This window comes from Chiroxiphia lanceolata, chromosome 6, assembly GCF_009829145.1.
Source record: "Chiroxiphia lanceolata isolate bChiLan1 chromosome 6, bChiLan1.pri, whole genome shotgun sequence".
In the NCBI taxonomy this organism is placed as follows: domain Eukaryota; kingdom Metazoa; phylum Chordata; class Aves; order Passeriformes; family Pipridae; genus Chiroxiphia; species Chiroxiphia lanceolata.
The window spans coordinates 62151369-62167826 of record NC_045642.1 but is presented as its reverse complement, the minus strand read 5'-3'; the positions used below and the strand labels follow the sequence as shown (position 1 = coordinate 62167826).

Below are 16458 nucleotides of genomic sequence, written 5' to 3'. Positions count from 1 at the left end.
GCGGAGGTTCAGGGCCACCGGGCGCGGCAGGGCGGGAAAAGGAGGGAACACGTGACCGCGCGGCGCCCCGCCTCGCCCCCGTTGCCATGGTGCCCCAAAATCCCGCCCCCCTCCCTCGCCGGTTGCCATGGCAACTCGCGCGCTCGCCCTCAGGCGCCATCTCGCCCTGAGGGGGGAGAGCGGGTCGGGGCAGCGCGGGCTCGGCTTCGCGTCCGTCAGTGTGCTTTTAGAAAGGTAAGAACACACTGTTTAAAACCCTGAAATTGAAGTATATGAGGCGAATCAGAAGTTGTGCTGTTTGTGGTGCTTGTTGTGGAGAAAAATTCTGGAAGTGAAGCGGACAAGTGGCAAATAGGAGCAGCCCTTGTTTGGCAGACGCTGCTCTTCCATAATAGCGTCTTCGTGTGGGGCTGTCTTGGTGCTGGAGTGAATATCTGGCCTTCTTTGTGCTGCTGGGAATTTAAACTGCTGTAACAGCAGAGAAAATGCCTTTTCAGTGATTCCATAATACTGAGAATTGAGAATATTGCTTTGCTCACTCAGAGAGAGTGAAAGTACAGGTGAAGGTTTTGCATATCTATACAGTGAATTATATTAATGGCAAACACCGGATTTATAAGATAAATGTAGATTTCCACCAAGAGCTTCAGCAAACACCACAGAAATGTGGGAGTGCCAAACACATGTCAAAACTGATGCTGTTGATTCCACAGAATCACAGAATATCCTGAGCTGGAAGGGACCCACAGGGATCAAGTCCAACTCCTGGCCCTGCATGAGAAAGCTCCAAGAACCTCACAATGTGCCTGAGAGCCTTGTCCAAACACTGAACTCTGTCAGGTGTCACTGTGGTTAAGTTGGCCCCACACTCTGCGTCAAAACTGCTCCATGAAGGAAAAACCAGAGGGGTCACTGTCACAGGAGGTCCCTTCTGAGGGAAAGTTGTTCTTTATTCCTGCACGTGGGGTGTCCCATCCAACTTGGGGCACCCTGAATGCAGTTTTACACGAGGTTCTTACACCTTGCTCTGGGGTTCAGGTATAACAGAAGCTGACCAATCACTACTGACACACACGTACTACGAATTTGCAAAGCAGCTCAAGTTCTGTGCCGGAACCACCCATCTGCTTCTTTCTTGATCTAAAGGAGCCCGGAGTTGGTGTTGCCACAGTTCCTTATCTATGATACCACATAATGGGAGGGTTTCACAGAGGTCTTAGGTTGGGATGCAGATGTGGTAGTGTGGGATTGGAGAATTCAGAGGTCATGTGGAACAGACATGACACAGGAAAAGTCACGTAGACAAAGCTGAGCCATGTCCACCCGCTGTGGAGGTGAAGGTGGCTGTGCTTGTGGGGCTCACACCTGATGACAGACACAGAATCTGCTAACACTGTCATTAGTGCATTTATCCCCAGCCATCCTAATCCTTCCCGCCTGTTGCTTCAATTAAACATCCTATTCCAGAATCTGGATGGGGCTGTGAAACTCCCTGGCAGCTGTTGCTGTGCAGGGACGAAGCAAGAGGCACCGCCTCACCCAGAACCCATAATTGGTTGGGGATGAGCTGGATGAGGCCACACGGGAGCACATGGAGCAGTGTGCGGAGTGTCTGGAGGGGCAGATGACTCGGCTGCTGCAGGAGCTGGAGCAGGGCCCCTGGAGCACAATGTCAGGGCCTGGGGAGCCCTGCTCGGGGCTGCCCTGCAGCAATGGCACTTCTGGGCTCTTGCTGCCGTCCTGGGCCTGCTCCTGGTGTAGCCTCTTGGAGAACCTGTGCTGCTCCCTGGAGAAAAAGCGCCTTGACCGCTTCATTGTACACAATAAATGGGTTCCAGTGGAGATCAACTTGCCACCAGGCTCCTGAAGATTTGAAACACCCAATCTCTTCCAGCACCTGGTGCACGATATGGATGCCCACACAGAGGCCCTGCAGGAGAACATCTGTCTGTTGGTATCAGCTCAAAGGACTCCTGCTCACGGCCCATGAAAGATGTGCTCATGCACAGAGCTGTGCTTGTGGCCCCTGTGTATATATAACTGTATATATTAACACTTATTAGTTCATTTATCTCCAGCAATCCAGTACAAATATAATTCATATTATATAGATCCACACACATGTATATATGTATGTATATATAACATGCTCACAGCTGATGTGGGCCCATGTCTATATTAACTGTATATATATATTAACATTCAGTTGGAAAAACTAGTCCCCCCTCAGAGCTGTGCACAGCAGGAGATGAATCATCCTGTGCAGCAGATGGAACAGACAATCCATCTGCAGGAGCTGGCTCCATCAGGAGCACCCTGGAGCAGAGTGGGGTGTCCTGAGGAGCCCTGCCCTGGGCTGCCCTGCAGCAGTGGCACTTCTGGGCTCTTGCTGCCGTCCTGCTCCTGCTCCTGGGGCTCTGGTATAGCCTCAGGAAAAGGAGCCGTGAGCCAGACAGCAGTGGCCAGGAAAAGAGCCCTGGAAGACACCTGAATGAGGGAGAAGGGAGTCCAAGGAGCCCGTGGTGTTGCGAAGGAAGAAGCAGAAAGCGATGATGATACAAACGTGGAGGAAGACACCAATGATGGAAAAAAAGAAGGCGGCTCCAGTGTTGCTGCAAATGAAGAGGACGATGATGCTGGAAATGAAGGAAAAGAAGGCAATGATGATGGGTATGTACAGGAAGGCACAGCTCTACTGCTGTTGAAAGAGGTGCTTATGCATAGAGCTGTGCTTGTGGGCCCCTGTATTTATATAACTTTATATATAATAACGCTGTAGTTAGTTCATTTGTCCCTGGAAATCCTGTATAGTTATAACTCAAATATAGATATTGATGTATGTATATGTATAACATGCTCACACCTGATGTGGGCCCACGTGTGTGTTAGCTGTATATATGTAACTGTAAATATGTTTAGCAGTCTGTTGGAAAGATCAGTCCCCCACCCAGAGCTGTGAATCTTCAGATGGAGCAGACAACCCCACGAGAGCTGCGTGTCCTGGGGAGCCGTGCTCAGGAATGTCTTCAGCTGTGGCAGCTCTGGGCCCTTCCTCTAGTCCTTGTCTGTGCTTGTGGGGCTCACACCTCATGACAGACCCCCTATATATTAACAGGGGTTGATTTATGTAAGTTGTTAATATGTGGTTAGTGCATTTATTCCCAACAAATATGTAAGTGGTTAGTATGTAGTTAGTGCACTGATCCCCAACAAACCTGTAAGTAGTTAACATGCAGTTAGTGCATTTATCCCCAGGAATCCTGAACCTGCTTTCCTGTTGTTTCAATAAAACATACTGTTCCAGAATCTGGATTGTGCAACTTCTTATTGTACTCGAACAGACCTGTACTGCTGAGTTGGTTCTAATCAGAAATTAAGTGTATTGGCATCCAGCTCGTCTTACCTTGGATGACAAGCTGGAACTCAAGCATCTGATATATATAAAAAAAATAAAATATATGTATATATATAAAAATATAAGATATATACAGATATATAAGATATAGCGAATGAATTAGATAGAATATATATAATGAATACATAATATAATATATAATATGTATCATATATATTATATCCTTCCCAAATCTTCATTCACGAAGCCAAGCCATGATATTATATCCTATAAATATTTATTGAGATTTATAATTTTACCTCATTTTAGTAATAATTATAAATAAATATTAATAAATAATTGTTATTAATTAATATATGATATTACCTATAACATTCTCTATAACAATATGACATTAATTAAATAAATATCGACACAATAATATTTTATTATTTTCCACATCAATATATCAATATTTTCAATATAAATACCAACATTACCAATATTTCACTGTATTATATAAGAGATTGCATTAGTTAGATTAGCTGTTTAGGCTTCAGCTGTGTTTCATTATATCAAATAATGCAATACCTGCTGCTCTGAATGATTATGATTTACTATGTATAGAATATATATGGTGTAGTATACGTATTATTATCATGCATATTTCATATGTAGGTTATATTATAACATGTTATGACAATATAATACCTTATAATAATACCTTATAATATAATAGCTTATACTGTAATAGCTTAGATTATAATATAATAATATAATACAATATAGCAATATAATATAATGATGTAGTATATACTATATAGTATAAACTATATATTCTATATTACAATATAAAATAAATAATAAGATATAAGAAATTTTAAGATATAAGAAATTTTACTACATAATAAATATTAATATTTAAAAACATATAAAAATATACTAGATAGTATATACTATTATATTATATATTACAATATAAAATAAATATTAAGATATAATAAATTTTAAGATACAATACATTTTAATATATAAGAAATTTTACTACATAATTAATATTAATATTTAAAAATATATAAAAATATCAATATATAACGATATCGAAATACAATTTTATCTTATTTTCCAATATTTTATGCGACTATTTCAATGCTATTGAAATATTTAAACTCCCCGTGCCAACCCAGGCACGGGGGAACCCTCGGGCCGTTACTGTGGGCGGGGCCCCGCCCTCGGCCCCGCCCTCGGCCCCGCCCCCTTCCTGGCAAACTGAGGGCAGTGGCTTCAGTCGCAGCGTCCCAGGCCCCGCCCCCTTCCTGGCAGGCTGAGGGCAGCGGCGTCAGTCGCAGCCTCTCTGGCCCCGCCCCCTTCCTGGCAAACTGAGGGCAGTGGCGTCAGTCGCAGCGTCCCAGGCCCCGCCCCCTTCCTGGCAGGCTGAGGGCAGCGGCGTCAGTCGCGCCCGGGCGCCCCGCGGGCCCCATGGCCGCCGTGTTCCTGGTGACGCTGTACGAGTACTCGCCGCTGTTCTACATCGCCCTGGTCTCCGTCTGCTTCCTCGTCACCAGCGCCGTCGTCCTCGGCTGGTCAGTGCGCGGGGGGACGTGGGGTGCGATGGCGCGGGGGCAGGGCCGGGCTGGACGCGGCTTGGAGCGACCTGGGCTAGTGGAAGGTGTCCCAGGGGGTGGAACTGGGTGGGCTTTAAGTCCCTTTAAGCTCTTTCCTTCTTTCAGCAATACCAGACTCTTCTGAATATTTTTTGTAACGTTATTCACGATATCGGCAAACTCGGTGTTTGTATGTGCTGAACTATGTATGTGTATTGTCCAGGGAAGGGAACGGAGCTGGGGAAGGGGCTGGAGCAGCAGGAGCGGCTGAGGGAGCTGGGAGGGCTCGACCTGGAGAAAAGGAGGCTCAGGGGGGGACCTTCTGGCTCTGCAACCCCCTGACAGGAGGGGGGAGCCAGGTGGGATGTGCTCCCAGGGAACAAGGGACAGGTCGAGAGGAAACTGCCTCAAGGGGAGCTTCAGGTTGGACATCAGGAGGAATTTCTTCACAGAAGGGGTTGTTAAACATTGGAATGGGCTGCCCAGGGAGGTAATGGAGTCCTCATCCGTGGAGGTGTCCAAGGAATAACGGGATGTGGCACTCAGTGCCATGGTCTGCTTGCCATGGTGGTGTTCAGTCACAGGTTGGACTCGATGATCTCCGAGATCTTTTCCAACCTCCATGATTCTGTGATTCTGTAGCTGATCTCCTGAAGTGTCTCGAGGGGTGGTGAGTGAAGGACCTGCTGCTTGTGCTTGGGAGGATCCAGCAAAGGTGTCACTGTTGCCCTTTTTCAGAAACGTTTCTCAGGTCCCTGAACGTTCGTGACTCTCAGGAGCGTCTGTAATTGTGAATACAAGTGGAGGGCATTGATTAGCAATCAAAACATTTCATGGAGGAACTGTGGATACACCTCAGAATCACAGAGAGAATAAAACTGAGTTTTTGAACTTCCCCTCATTAATATCTCATTAATATCTGCAGGGCTGTGCTTCAGGCTTTTCCCTTGTTTACAGCACTTTTTTGGCCGCCACTGGCTCACACACATAGCTCTGTTGGTCTCAGGGTGAACAGAGCACATCTTTTGATCTTTCAGGTATGTTTTGTGAGAAGTTTGATTCTTGTCTTGCAGTTCCTCCCCAAGTGTTGGGTGAGTGGCAGTGAAGGGGACTGGTCTTTTTGTTTTTGTTTCTTTGTGCTGGATGAAGCTCCACCTCATTATTTGCTTGGGGACAGAGGTGGTAGAAATCCTCTTTATAAGTCTCTCTGTCCCACGGCACTGATGGTATTAAGTTGCCATCCAGTTCTCTCCACTTCTTCACTTCATCAGTTCTTTAAAAAAAAAAAGATACCTTTATCAGCAGTATCATCTTGTTTTAAAGATATCTTTAGAAAAAGATGAGACTGGGCCATGATTCAGATAAATCTCCAGCATATCTAGCCCCAAACCAGTGATCCTTTTGTAATTTAATCATTATTTATCTGCTTATAATAACTGCTGGCCATCATCTGGTGGAAAATGTTTGGCAATAGGTGTGCCACAAGATCCTTTTGTGTGTGCACGTGTCTGTTGTTGCCTTTTGGCTACAGGGTGTTCAAGAGCAGTGTCCAGAGGCATTTTTATTTCAGGATCAGAGATTCCAGGTGCACCTGCACTTGGTGTTATTGCAGTTTATGGAAATACATGCAAATTTTCTTCAAACAAGAGTGTTGAGGGACTGTTAATCGAGGCAAGGAGTAGCCACAAGCTCAGCACTTAAAAGTGAACGTGTGGGCAGGTGCTCAGAGGTACTGGCTGCTCCCTTTGAGCTCTGCCATTCCAAGGCCATGTCCAGGAGCATCTTCTAAGGAACTTCCCTGTGCCTGGAGCTGCAGTTACAGCTCAAGTGCTCCTGAACTTGCTCGTGGAAACAACTCAGCCCTTCATTTGCCACACAGAACACTGTAAATGCAAGTGGTGTCACAGGAGCACAGGACACCTGAGCTATTGCTGGAGTGGCATTTGGTTCTCCCCCATCAGTTTTGGCATTAATTTGCTCTGTAGATGTGTTTGGGGTGGTGTCAGCCAGCCTGAAAAACAGCAGCAGCTCAGGAATGTCCCTGCTCTCATTTGTAAGCCCTCGCACTGGTTGGAGGAGTGTCTGTTTTTACGGCCAGCCCTGGATACCTGTGGCTCTGCTCAGAGCCCAAGTAGGTTATTACATCCAGAGCCAGCCCAACAGGTGCCCTGGGCACAGGGATGGAGTGGAATTTAGATCACCTGACTGCCTGTGGACTGTATTTTTAGCTGCAGGTAAATGCTCCTGCTGGGAGGAGCTGAAGGCTCAGCACCTGCTGGGAGTGCAGCTCTTTGGAGAAATCAACTCATGAACAAACCCATTGGAAACTCCTGCCTTTTCTAAACCAGCACTGCTCTGAAGAAATTAATTTTCCCCTTTACCAGCTCATCATATGGATTGTTAGATCATAAAATAAAAGCTGCATCTTTATTCATCCCTCTACACTGAATGCTGCCTTCAAACTTACAGAAACACCACTCTTACTGCTGAACAGAAAGGCCTCTCTGCCTTCAGCTGCTGCTAAAGCTGTACCAGGTTCTCTTTTCTCTTGCTGCTTTTCATGGGGATTGTCCTGTTGCTTTTGACCAGCCAAGAAAGTTTCCAAAGGACGGGGTTTTTCCTTAGGAATCAGCCAGATGGTGTGAAACAGGGAGGCATCTGTGTGCACGGCTGGAGAGATGAGCTCTGTCGAGTTTTGGGTACTGAATAAGTGAAGCAGCTGCTGCCCCTGGTTCCTCTGGGAGATGTTTCCCTGGGGTATTTCCTTACAGCCCCACTCAAGTCAGGGTGGGTGTTTTGGTTGCAGCAGAGAGATTTGACCCTCCATGTGCACAAACCAAGTGTGGCCAAGAGCCCTGTATGATGACATTGGTGAAATGCAAATGTTTCCACCAAAGGAATGGTTTGAAACTGAAAGAGAGAAGCTTTAGAATGGATATTGGGAAGGAATTGTTGGCTGGGAGGGTGGGGAGGCCCTGGCACAGGTTGCCCAGAGAAACTGTGGCTGCCCCATCCCTGGAAGTGTCCAAGGCCAGGTTGGACGGGGCTTGGAACAACCTGGGATAGTGGAAGGTGTCCCTGCCCGTGGCAGGAGGGTGGAATGAGATGGGCTTTGAAGTCTCTTTAACCCAAACCATTCTGGGATTCTGTGGAGTAATAGGTATAGAATATTTTCCACCACCTCAGTCTCTTTCCCCTTTGGTGTGTCTGTGACACTTGGGCACAGATGATGTTAAATGGCAAAGGCAAATGTTTATTAGACTGCCAGGAGCAGATTGTTGCTATTGAGAATGGCTTTGAGGGTTTTTTTTTCCCCCTGAAGTAATTTTCTCAACTTGAAAGTCACTTTTGACTGGTGTTTTTCCCTGTTAATCCTATAAAGGGCACCCCTCCAACACAGATCAATGGACCCAGTGTCAGTAAAAACTCTGCTTTTCTTCTTCATTTGACACACAAGGCTTAGAAAAGATTTTTAAAACCAGGAAAAAGTAGCAGTTAAGCTACAAAATTGTCTGTCTGGCTCAGAGCTGTATTGTACACGAAATTACTTGAGCAATTTCCAAACCCTTTTCAGCTTGAGCTGCTTTTCAGCACCCAACGTTCTGAGGATTGCATAAGTCAAAATTCAAAGCCATGAAACAGGGCATCACTTCAGCAGTACAGGTGGCAGCAACCAAACCAGAGATTCGGGAAGGAACAGCCTGGGATAATTCATAAACGTTTCCTAAAATGCATTAACAAGGACTCCCACAGTCTGCATATCTGGGACTCCTCTAAAAAGCTTCTCTAATCAGCTTTTGGTTATTGGAAGTTATGGCTGACACCTTAAAAAGTGAAAATTTTTTTTCCCAATACCCAACTGAACCTCTCCTGGCGCAGCTTGAGGCCGTTTCCTCTCCTCCTCTCCCTTTTTCCCTGGGAACAGAGCCTGACCCTCCCCCTGATTTTTTTTTTCCAGATCTGATCCATGTGCAAGACTCAACTGGGAGGAAGCTCTGGCCTAACCCTTTACCACTAGAGGGCATTGACCACTTCATTAATTGTATTCCCTTTCTGGAATTGCAGGAGTGAAGTATCCCTCCTTTAAAGATTCCTTGTGTCCTGTCTTCTGCCACGAAAAGCTGGAGTCAGATTGGCAGGATGTATCATCCATGCATCCAAGCAGATATTCTGGAAAGCCAAGCCAGCTCTTATTTGCTGTGCTACTTAGAGCTGGAAAAAAAAATGTAAAATGTGTCAGCACTAACACTGAACCCACTTGTTGTTTTTTCGTGTCCCATAGGTTTGGGTTGGGTGTTCCTGTTATCCTGAGGAACTCAGAGGAAACAGAATCCAGCACAAGGGTGTTGAAAAAGCGGATGAGACAAGTGAAGAATCCCTTTGGGTTGGAAATCCCTCGTCCTGCTGCAGCTTCACTAACAAGTCAGTGGGTCTCTGATGTGATTTTTGTCATTTTGGGTTCCTGAACTTGGTGCTTTCTGTTTTCTTCACAGAATCATAGAATGGTTTGGGTTGGAAGGGACCTTAAAGGTCATCCTCAGCCTTGCTCTCACCCTTTTCCTTGATCATAATTCCTCCCATCTTTCCAGCAGAAATAATTTTTTTCACAGCTTACAAACGCGCTGTTTTTAGAAGTGAGATGTTTGGATATGTAAGTACAGCTTAATCCTCATTAATGAAACCCTTCCTGCTATTACAGATCTTTAAGTCACTAAAACATTTGCAAATTACCAGCTCCTGTGGGCGTTCCTGTAAATTTAACAGAATCTATAGAATTCATTATGAAGCATGTGCCGCCCACTTAAGTCTAAGCCCAGATCTCCAGCAGTGTTTGCAAGTGCCCTATTTTTAAATAATAAATAGATAAATAAAAATCTCCCTCTTTTTCTGTTTGCGCTTCGGTGGAAGCTGAATTTAAATATCTGTTTGGATCAGAGTTCAGTTCATTCCTAATATCCTTGAAATCACCCACATAAGGAAACGAGATTCCTGCTTTTCTGCGTCACTGGGGAGCAGGAACCAAAGCTGAGCATCTTCCACCCACGTAGATGTGGGGCCTCCCAGTGCGCCAGGAAGAGCTACTGCAGTTTTACCCCCTCCCTCAACATAAAAACCACCCAACACAACAAACCCAACAGCTTAATCTTCAGGTAATTTGGGGTTTTTTCAGGAGCTTTGGGTACTTCTGCTCCTGTTTGTGCAGCAAGTGTTTAGAGGTTGTCTTGGAGGTACTCAATTTTTGGTAAAGAAATGGAGCACGTGGATCTTTTTCTCCTCCCTTTGCATGGTCAAGAGCCTCATTCTTTGAGACCACAGAGAGTTTTGTAGGCCAGTGATCCAGTTAATACCATTATCTGGGGAGGGAATGGACTTTGGGCCAGGGCTTGTGCTCTTGGATCTGCCTGTGAGTGTGTAAAGTGTTCCCAGAAGTTAAAATTTACCCTTCATAAAACGCATGTGCTACTTTTTTGAGCTTAATGAGCCATTTTATCTCCTCACACTGTCTTCCCCCTCTCCATTGACTTCCATAAGCACTAAGCTGAGTCTAAATTGTTAGAAGGTTTGCTTATAATGGTAAATAATTTATTTTATACTAATGTTTATAATTTTAGGGGTGACCTAATTGCAGCCTTCCACTGCCTGAAGGGAGCCTACAAGAAAAGTGGAGAGGGGCGTTTTACAAGGGCATGGAGTGCCAGGACAAGGGGGAATGGCTTCAAACTGCCAGAGGGCAGGGTTAAATGGGATATTGGGATGAAATTCTTCCCTGTGAGGGTGGTGAGGCCCTGGCATAGGCTGCCCAGAGAAGCTGTGGCTGCCCCTGGATCCCTGGAAGTGTCCAAGGCCAGGTTGGACGGGGCTTGGAGCAACCTGGGCTAGTGGAAGGTGTCCCTGCCCATGGCAGGGGGTGGAACAGGATGGTCTTTAATGTCCCTTCCAACCCAAACCATTCTGGGATTCTGTGAAGTTGTTTTTCTTGAAGAAGCTACACTTAGCAATTCCAGAATTCCCCCGTGTGGGTGAGTTCCTGAAATCCTTCTCTTCTGTCTCGCAGAGGGTGTAACCCTGACACCTGACTGTCTGGAGGACTGTGTCCTCACCTGCTACTGGGGCTGCAGCGTCCAGAAGCTCCACGAAGCCCTGCAGAAACACGTCTACTGCTTCAGGATAAAGACTCCTCAGGCATTAGAGGATGCTCTGTACAACGAATACCTCTACAGACAACAGTACTTGTATCCTTTTTCTTAAGGCTGTTTTGACAAAGTACGTTGATTTTTTTGGCACGGGGGGGTTGTTGAGACTTTGTGAACATTCGGCAGTTTTTGGCACGATGTGTTTTATGAGCAAATATGATGGCAAATGTTCTGTGTGCAGACGTCAGGTTTGACTGCAGTTGCAGCCACGCTGATTGTTTTCCTTGACACAGACAAAGCATTAAAAAAAATGACAAGGAAGAGAAATATTGCCAGTTACCAGAAGATGCTCAAGTTGTGGATTTTGGCCCCGTGCCCAGATCTCGCTATCCCTTGGTAGCACTGCTGACGTTGGCAGATGAGGAAGACAGAGAAATTTATGATATTGTAAGTAATATCAGAATATATTTTAGTGTCACTGTATTTAAGGTCTGAGTGTTTCAGGAGAGAGGCTTGAATAAAGCAGCTTCCCTTCCCTGTCCCCTAAAATTTGGTCCCTCACTTGTCACCCGTGTCTCCAGAGCAGCGTGGAGGAAGAACGAGGATGATTTTAATGTAAAAAAGATGTGTGGCATTTAAAACATGCTTATTTCCCAAAGCTCCTGTGTGCCAAGGTCTCTGTGGCCAGAGGAAGGAGGGTTGTGGCAGGTCAGTAGCCTGTTACTCTGATTTTTCAGATCACACAGACCCGTGGTGGAGCTCTTGCGCCGAGATGGAATTTCAGATTCTGTTGGCGAGGCAGGAGGGTTTTTTTTTTTTTAGTGTCTGGCACAGATACTGAGCTGATTGCTGACTTGGCTGTTAGAAACACAGAAATTCCCTTTCTGCCACAGGTCTGTGTCGTGCAGTTCTGTCTCACAGGAGCTCCAGGTGAGTGGCAGGAAGGGGTGAAGGTACAGATGGATAGGAGATACTCAGCTCCCCAAAAAAGGATCTCCTCCTAATCTCTTACTGTTAAAGCAGCTTCAGCCTTGTCACATGCAGCTCAATATGCTTTATATACCCTAAATTGATTATTTTTTGAGTTATTTGAGATACATTTTTGTATGTTAGCACCAACTGCTTGAACAATGACACAAGCGCCTAAATCCACTTGAACACTTTTCCATGCATTCGTCTGGAAGTTGTGATCACACCAGTGCCTAGGAAATCTGTCCTCTTTCCAGGTGATTCCTGTCCTTGGCTTCTTGTCACCTGACCTTAGGACTGCCCTGCTCCCTCCTGTCCCCACTCGAGGTGTTTCCCGCAGATTAATAAATTTTTATATGTTTATGTATACATTTTTATAGTTTAATCTAGAGACTGTAAATTTAATATTTGAATGTGTTTGACACTAGCATGGACATGATTTTGTAACACCTCTCTTTTGTTCCTTAGCATAGCAGAAAGGGGTGGAAAGAGAGTGTGGGGGGAGTATTTTTCCTCTGGTTTTGGAGGAAAGGAGCTCATCTAGAATCTATAAATCTGGTCAAGGAGTAACTCCACCATGTCCTTGCCAGACAAATGTCAGAATTGCATCTGGTTTGTTGAAACAAACTTGTAAAATACAAATATACTGTGGAAAAGGATATTTGCCAGTACGATATAACCATTTTGAATTATTTTGTGTGTGTGTATGTCCATCACTACTGATGGTACTCCAGTATCTCTTCCTTGGGGGATCTGATTTTCCAGTATATCTTTCATAGGGGGATTGATTTTCATCCTAACTGGTTTTGTTACCAGATCATCCCTATTTGGTTTTGTACCATGATTTTCCTCTAGCTCCAGAAAATTAGCATGGCCATATATAAGAGTTACAGAAATTATTTGGAGACTGGCAGGGCTAAGCTGAAAGAAGCTTAGATCTCAGGTATTGTGGTTTAGGAAAAAAAAAAAGACCTTTTCCCCACAGAACAGTGAATTCAGTTAGTATAAATCCATATGTGTAAGTACAGACACATTTAAACTCTCTATTTAATTAGCCATATGTGGATTTTGAAGTGCAAGTCTGCTTTGCTTTTAATTTTCTTTTTTTTTTTAAACAAAACAGCTTCCATATTTCATTTCACTTTTGACAGCTTCTGGGAACTACAATAATACTGAATTTCACTTTCTTTTTTCCCTGCTTTTTAGAGGCTATTACGTAATTTGGGCAGGCTGGGGGGGGGATTAGGCACAGCAGGCAAAGCTTAGAGGGCTTGTATTTCCAGAGAAATTCCTCCAAAGGCAACCTGTGGGGTTCCAGAATCCTTTCCAGCGAAATTTGTCTTTTGCCTGCTCTGTTTACAAGCCAGCAAGTGACATTTCTGAAGGCTTTTCAGAGCCTAAAAACTGTGTGTTTGTGAGGGAAGGGGGAGAAAGTGGAGAAGACTTTTGGGAAGTCCTTGCAGTTTGTCAGCTCCTCGTGACTCAGGGGAGTGGGAAGGGGAGTGTAGGAGCTGCTGCTCCTGCTTGAAGTTCAGTATCCAGTTGGCCTCTCCAAGGCACATCCACGGCTGTGTGAGGAAGCCCTGCCTCAGCTGCACAAACCTTTACCTTCAGGGGAACTGCAATTGCTCAGTTGCCTTTTGCAGTTTGGGGCTTTAATTCCATGAGGTGGGAGCAGCCAGGGCAGGTCTGCGCCCTAAACTGGTCCCAGAAGGGCTCCTTATGGAGGAGCATCACCAGGGGATCTCTTGTGCCACATCCTGGTTTTACCTTGTCCAGCATATTTTTTTTTGATCTGTGCTTGAAGTCAACGTTGTTGAATTCCTGGTTGTCCTGAATTAAGCAGGTCAGAGGCTGTGCCAGAGCAAATCATGGCATCCCAGAATGGTTTGGGTTGGAAGGTATCTTAAAGCCCATCTCATTCCAACCCCTCTGCCATGGGCAGGGACACCTTCCACTAGACCAGGTTGCTCCAAGAGTCATGCAACCTGGTCTTGAACACTTCCAGGGGTGGGGCAGCCACAGCTTCTCTGGGCAACCTGTGCCAGGGCCTCACCACACTCACACACAAGAATTCCTTCCCAATATCCCATCTAACCCTGCCCTCTGGCAGTTTGAAGCCATTCCCCCTTGTCCTGTCACTCCATCCCTTGTCCCAAGTCCCTCTCCAGCTCTCCTGGAGCCCCTTTAGGCCCTGGGAGGGGCTCTCAGATCTCCCTGGAGCCTTCTCTTCTCCAGGCCGAACACCCCCAGCTCTCCCAGCCCGGCTCCACGGAGTGATATAATCAGAGGGAAAGTCACTAAACTTGGCTTTTATTCTGTCTGTAGATTGCAATGGTGACTGTAATTCACATTCCTGACGAAACCTACAGACTTTCCTGCAGAATATTATATCAGTATCTCCTCCTAGCTCAAGGTCAATACCACGACCTGAAGGTAAGACACGCACAGAGTCTTGTTTCGCTGGTGTGACAGTGTTAAGTTTAGTTCGTGTGGGCTTTCAGGAGCCTAAATTAGTACAAGGCTTTTATTGTCATGCAAAGAACTGGATGGTGGTTAAAAATATTTTATCAGCTGAGTAGTTCCTGAGGAACTTACTGTACAGAAATATTTTCTGTGAAAATATTCGAGATTTCCTGGAGAAATTACTTGGTTCTAGTCTAGGAGTCCTGGGTCGTGTCCGCTTTGTAAAGCAGTAGAAGAAATGAGCTGTTAAATACTACTTCTCTCCAGAATAATTATTTCCTTGCTAGTCACTCAAACCACCTCTTTCTCCCCAATTTCCCTTTCAATCAAGAAAGTTTCAGAAGAAACTTACTTTAAAAAATTCCTTTTTCCTGCAGTACGTGCTCCGAGGTCGGGAGTCATACCCAGAAGAATTTATTCTTCACGTTAAAATAAGACAAAAAAAAAAAAAACAGAGTAGGGGATTGGAATATGAGCAAGAGCAGAATGGGTTGAGTGAAGTGGACTTGACAGCTTGGTGGAGATAACTTTGGTAGGAATGGATGGAAGATCCCTCTGGGCACGGAGACTGATAGACCAGAAACAAACCCGAGCTGCTCAGAACCTCCCGGTAAAGTTCATGCATGACGTTCACTTGATGCAGCCAGGATCTGATGACTTATCCTTAATATTTTCCCAGTGTTTTATGTGATTTTTTTATGCCTTTGAAATGCCTTTTACTGAAGGCCAGGCAGCTGTCAGGACCCACACAGAGTCTGGCACTGTTTATCCCAGAGAAGTGACCCAGTGGAACTTCCGTTGCACATGTGTGTGTGTGCAGGGATTGGGGGAGAGTTTGCTGACTTCTAAATATTCCTGTTTATGTGTATTTTAGCAACTCTTCATGTCTGCAAATAGCCCTGCACCATCCTCAAGCAATACATTCCCTGGGAAGAGCAGCACTGACAGGACCTTGCTGGAAAAGGGCGGGCTGGCTGGGAATGAACCGGAATTGCAGGAAGAAAACAGCAAAGACTGTGTTGTTTGCCAGAATGGCCCCATGAACTGGGTCCTCCTGCCCTGCAGGCACACGTGTCTGTGTGATGGCTGTGTCAGGTATTTCCAGCAGTGTCCCATGTGCAGGCAGTTTGTCCAGGAGTCTTTCCCACTCTGCAGCAAAAAGGAGCAAGACGAAGACGAATCGACCCAGGGCTTGCAAGATGTTCTTCCTGGAAGAGTTTTTTGATGGGAGACAAAAATAGAAGACCTGGGCTGTGTGCACGGAGATTAAATGTGGAAGCCAGACTGTTTATGGGAGGATATGTAGCAGTAACTTGTAGGGTTTTTGCTTTTTATTGTCAGGTAATTTTCAGCTTCCTTATTTTTCCTCGCTCCATATGCTCGCAGGAGCACTGTGCTTGTGTGCAGTGTGGACAGGAGAAGTGCGTAGGATGTCTCTGAAGGATGTGATTTTATTTATAACTGCTTCCTAGTTTTTCTTGGAGCACTATTGGAGGCTATTTCGACTACTAAATTTAGTGTGTCTACTAAAAAAAGAATAAAAACTTGCAAGTGCAGTTGAACACAGTTCATTCTATATTTATTGCATTTAAAGTACTAGAGCCATGTGTCATCTTAACTTGGTATAATTTAGGAACTTAGCACTTTACAGAATGTACCATATGAAGGAAAGTAAATATTATTCATTATTAAACCCCTTGTGTATTTATTTTGTAGCTGAAGGCTGGACCGTGGCAGGAGCTGGGAGTTGGAGGGATTCAGGACACTGTTTCTGGCTGGTTTGAAGGATCTGTGTGTGTGTGTGTGAGGGACTTCAGCCAAAGCCCTTTGGAAAGATTTCTGTTGATTATTCTTGAGCTACACATTGGTGACACTTTCAAGTCTGAGCCCCTGCTGTGACATCTTGAGACACAGACTTTCAGTCTTGTTGGCAATGCCTGTAAGAACTTGT

General features: G+C 45.2%; 1 protein-coding gene across 2 annotated transcripts; it reads left to right on the top strand.

The window, feature by feature from the left end:
- The first annotated feature begins 112 nt into the window (after nucleotides 1–112).
- Nucleotides 113–16200, top strand: CGRRF1 (cell growth regulator with ring finger domain 1). 2 transcript variants are annotated; one of them, XM_032691804.1, is made up of 6 exons: nucleotides 113–234; nucleotides 9221–9360; nucleotides 10994–11171; nucleotides 11372–11519; nucleotides 14370–14477; nucleotides 15382–16200. In XM_032691804.1, exons 1-6 carry the CDS (start codon nucleotides 128–130, stop codon nucleotides 15730–15732), a joined length of 1032 nt encoding a protein of 343 aa, XP_032547695.1. In that variant the 5' UTR covers nucleotides 113–127; the 3' UTR covers nucleotides 15733–16200. The 2 variants fall into 2 exon arrangements, with proteins under 2 accessions (XP_032547695.1, XP_032547696.1); XM_032691805.1 differs by lacking the exon at nucleotides 113–234 and adding an exon at nucleotides 4763–4917.
- The last annotated feature ends 258 nt before the right edge of the window (nucleotides 16201–16458 follow it).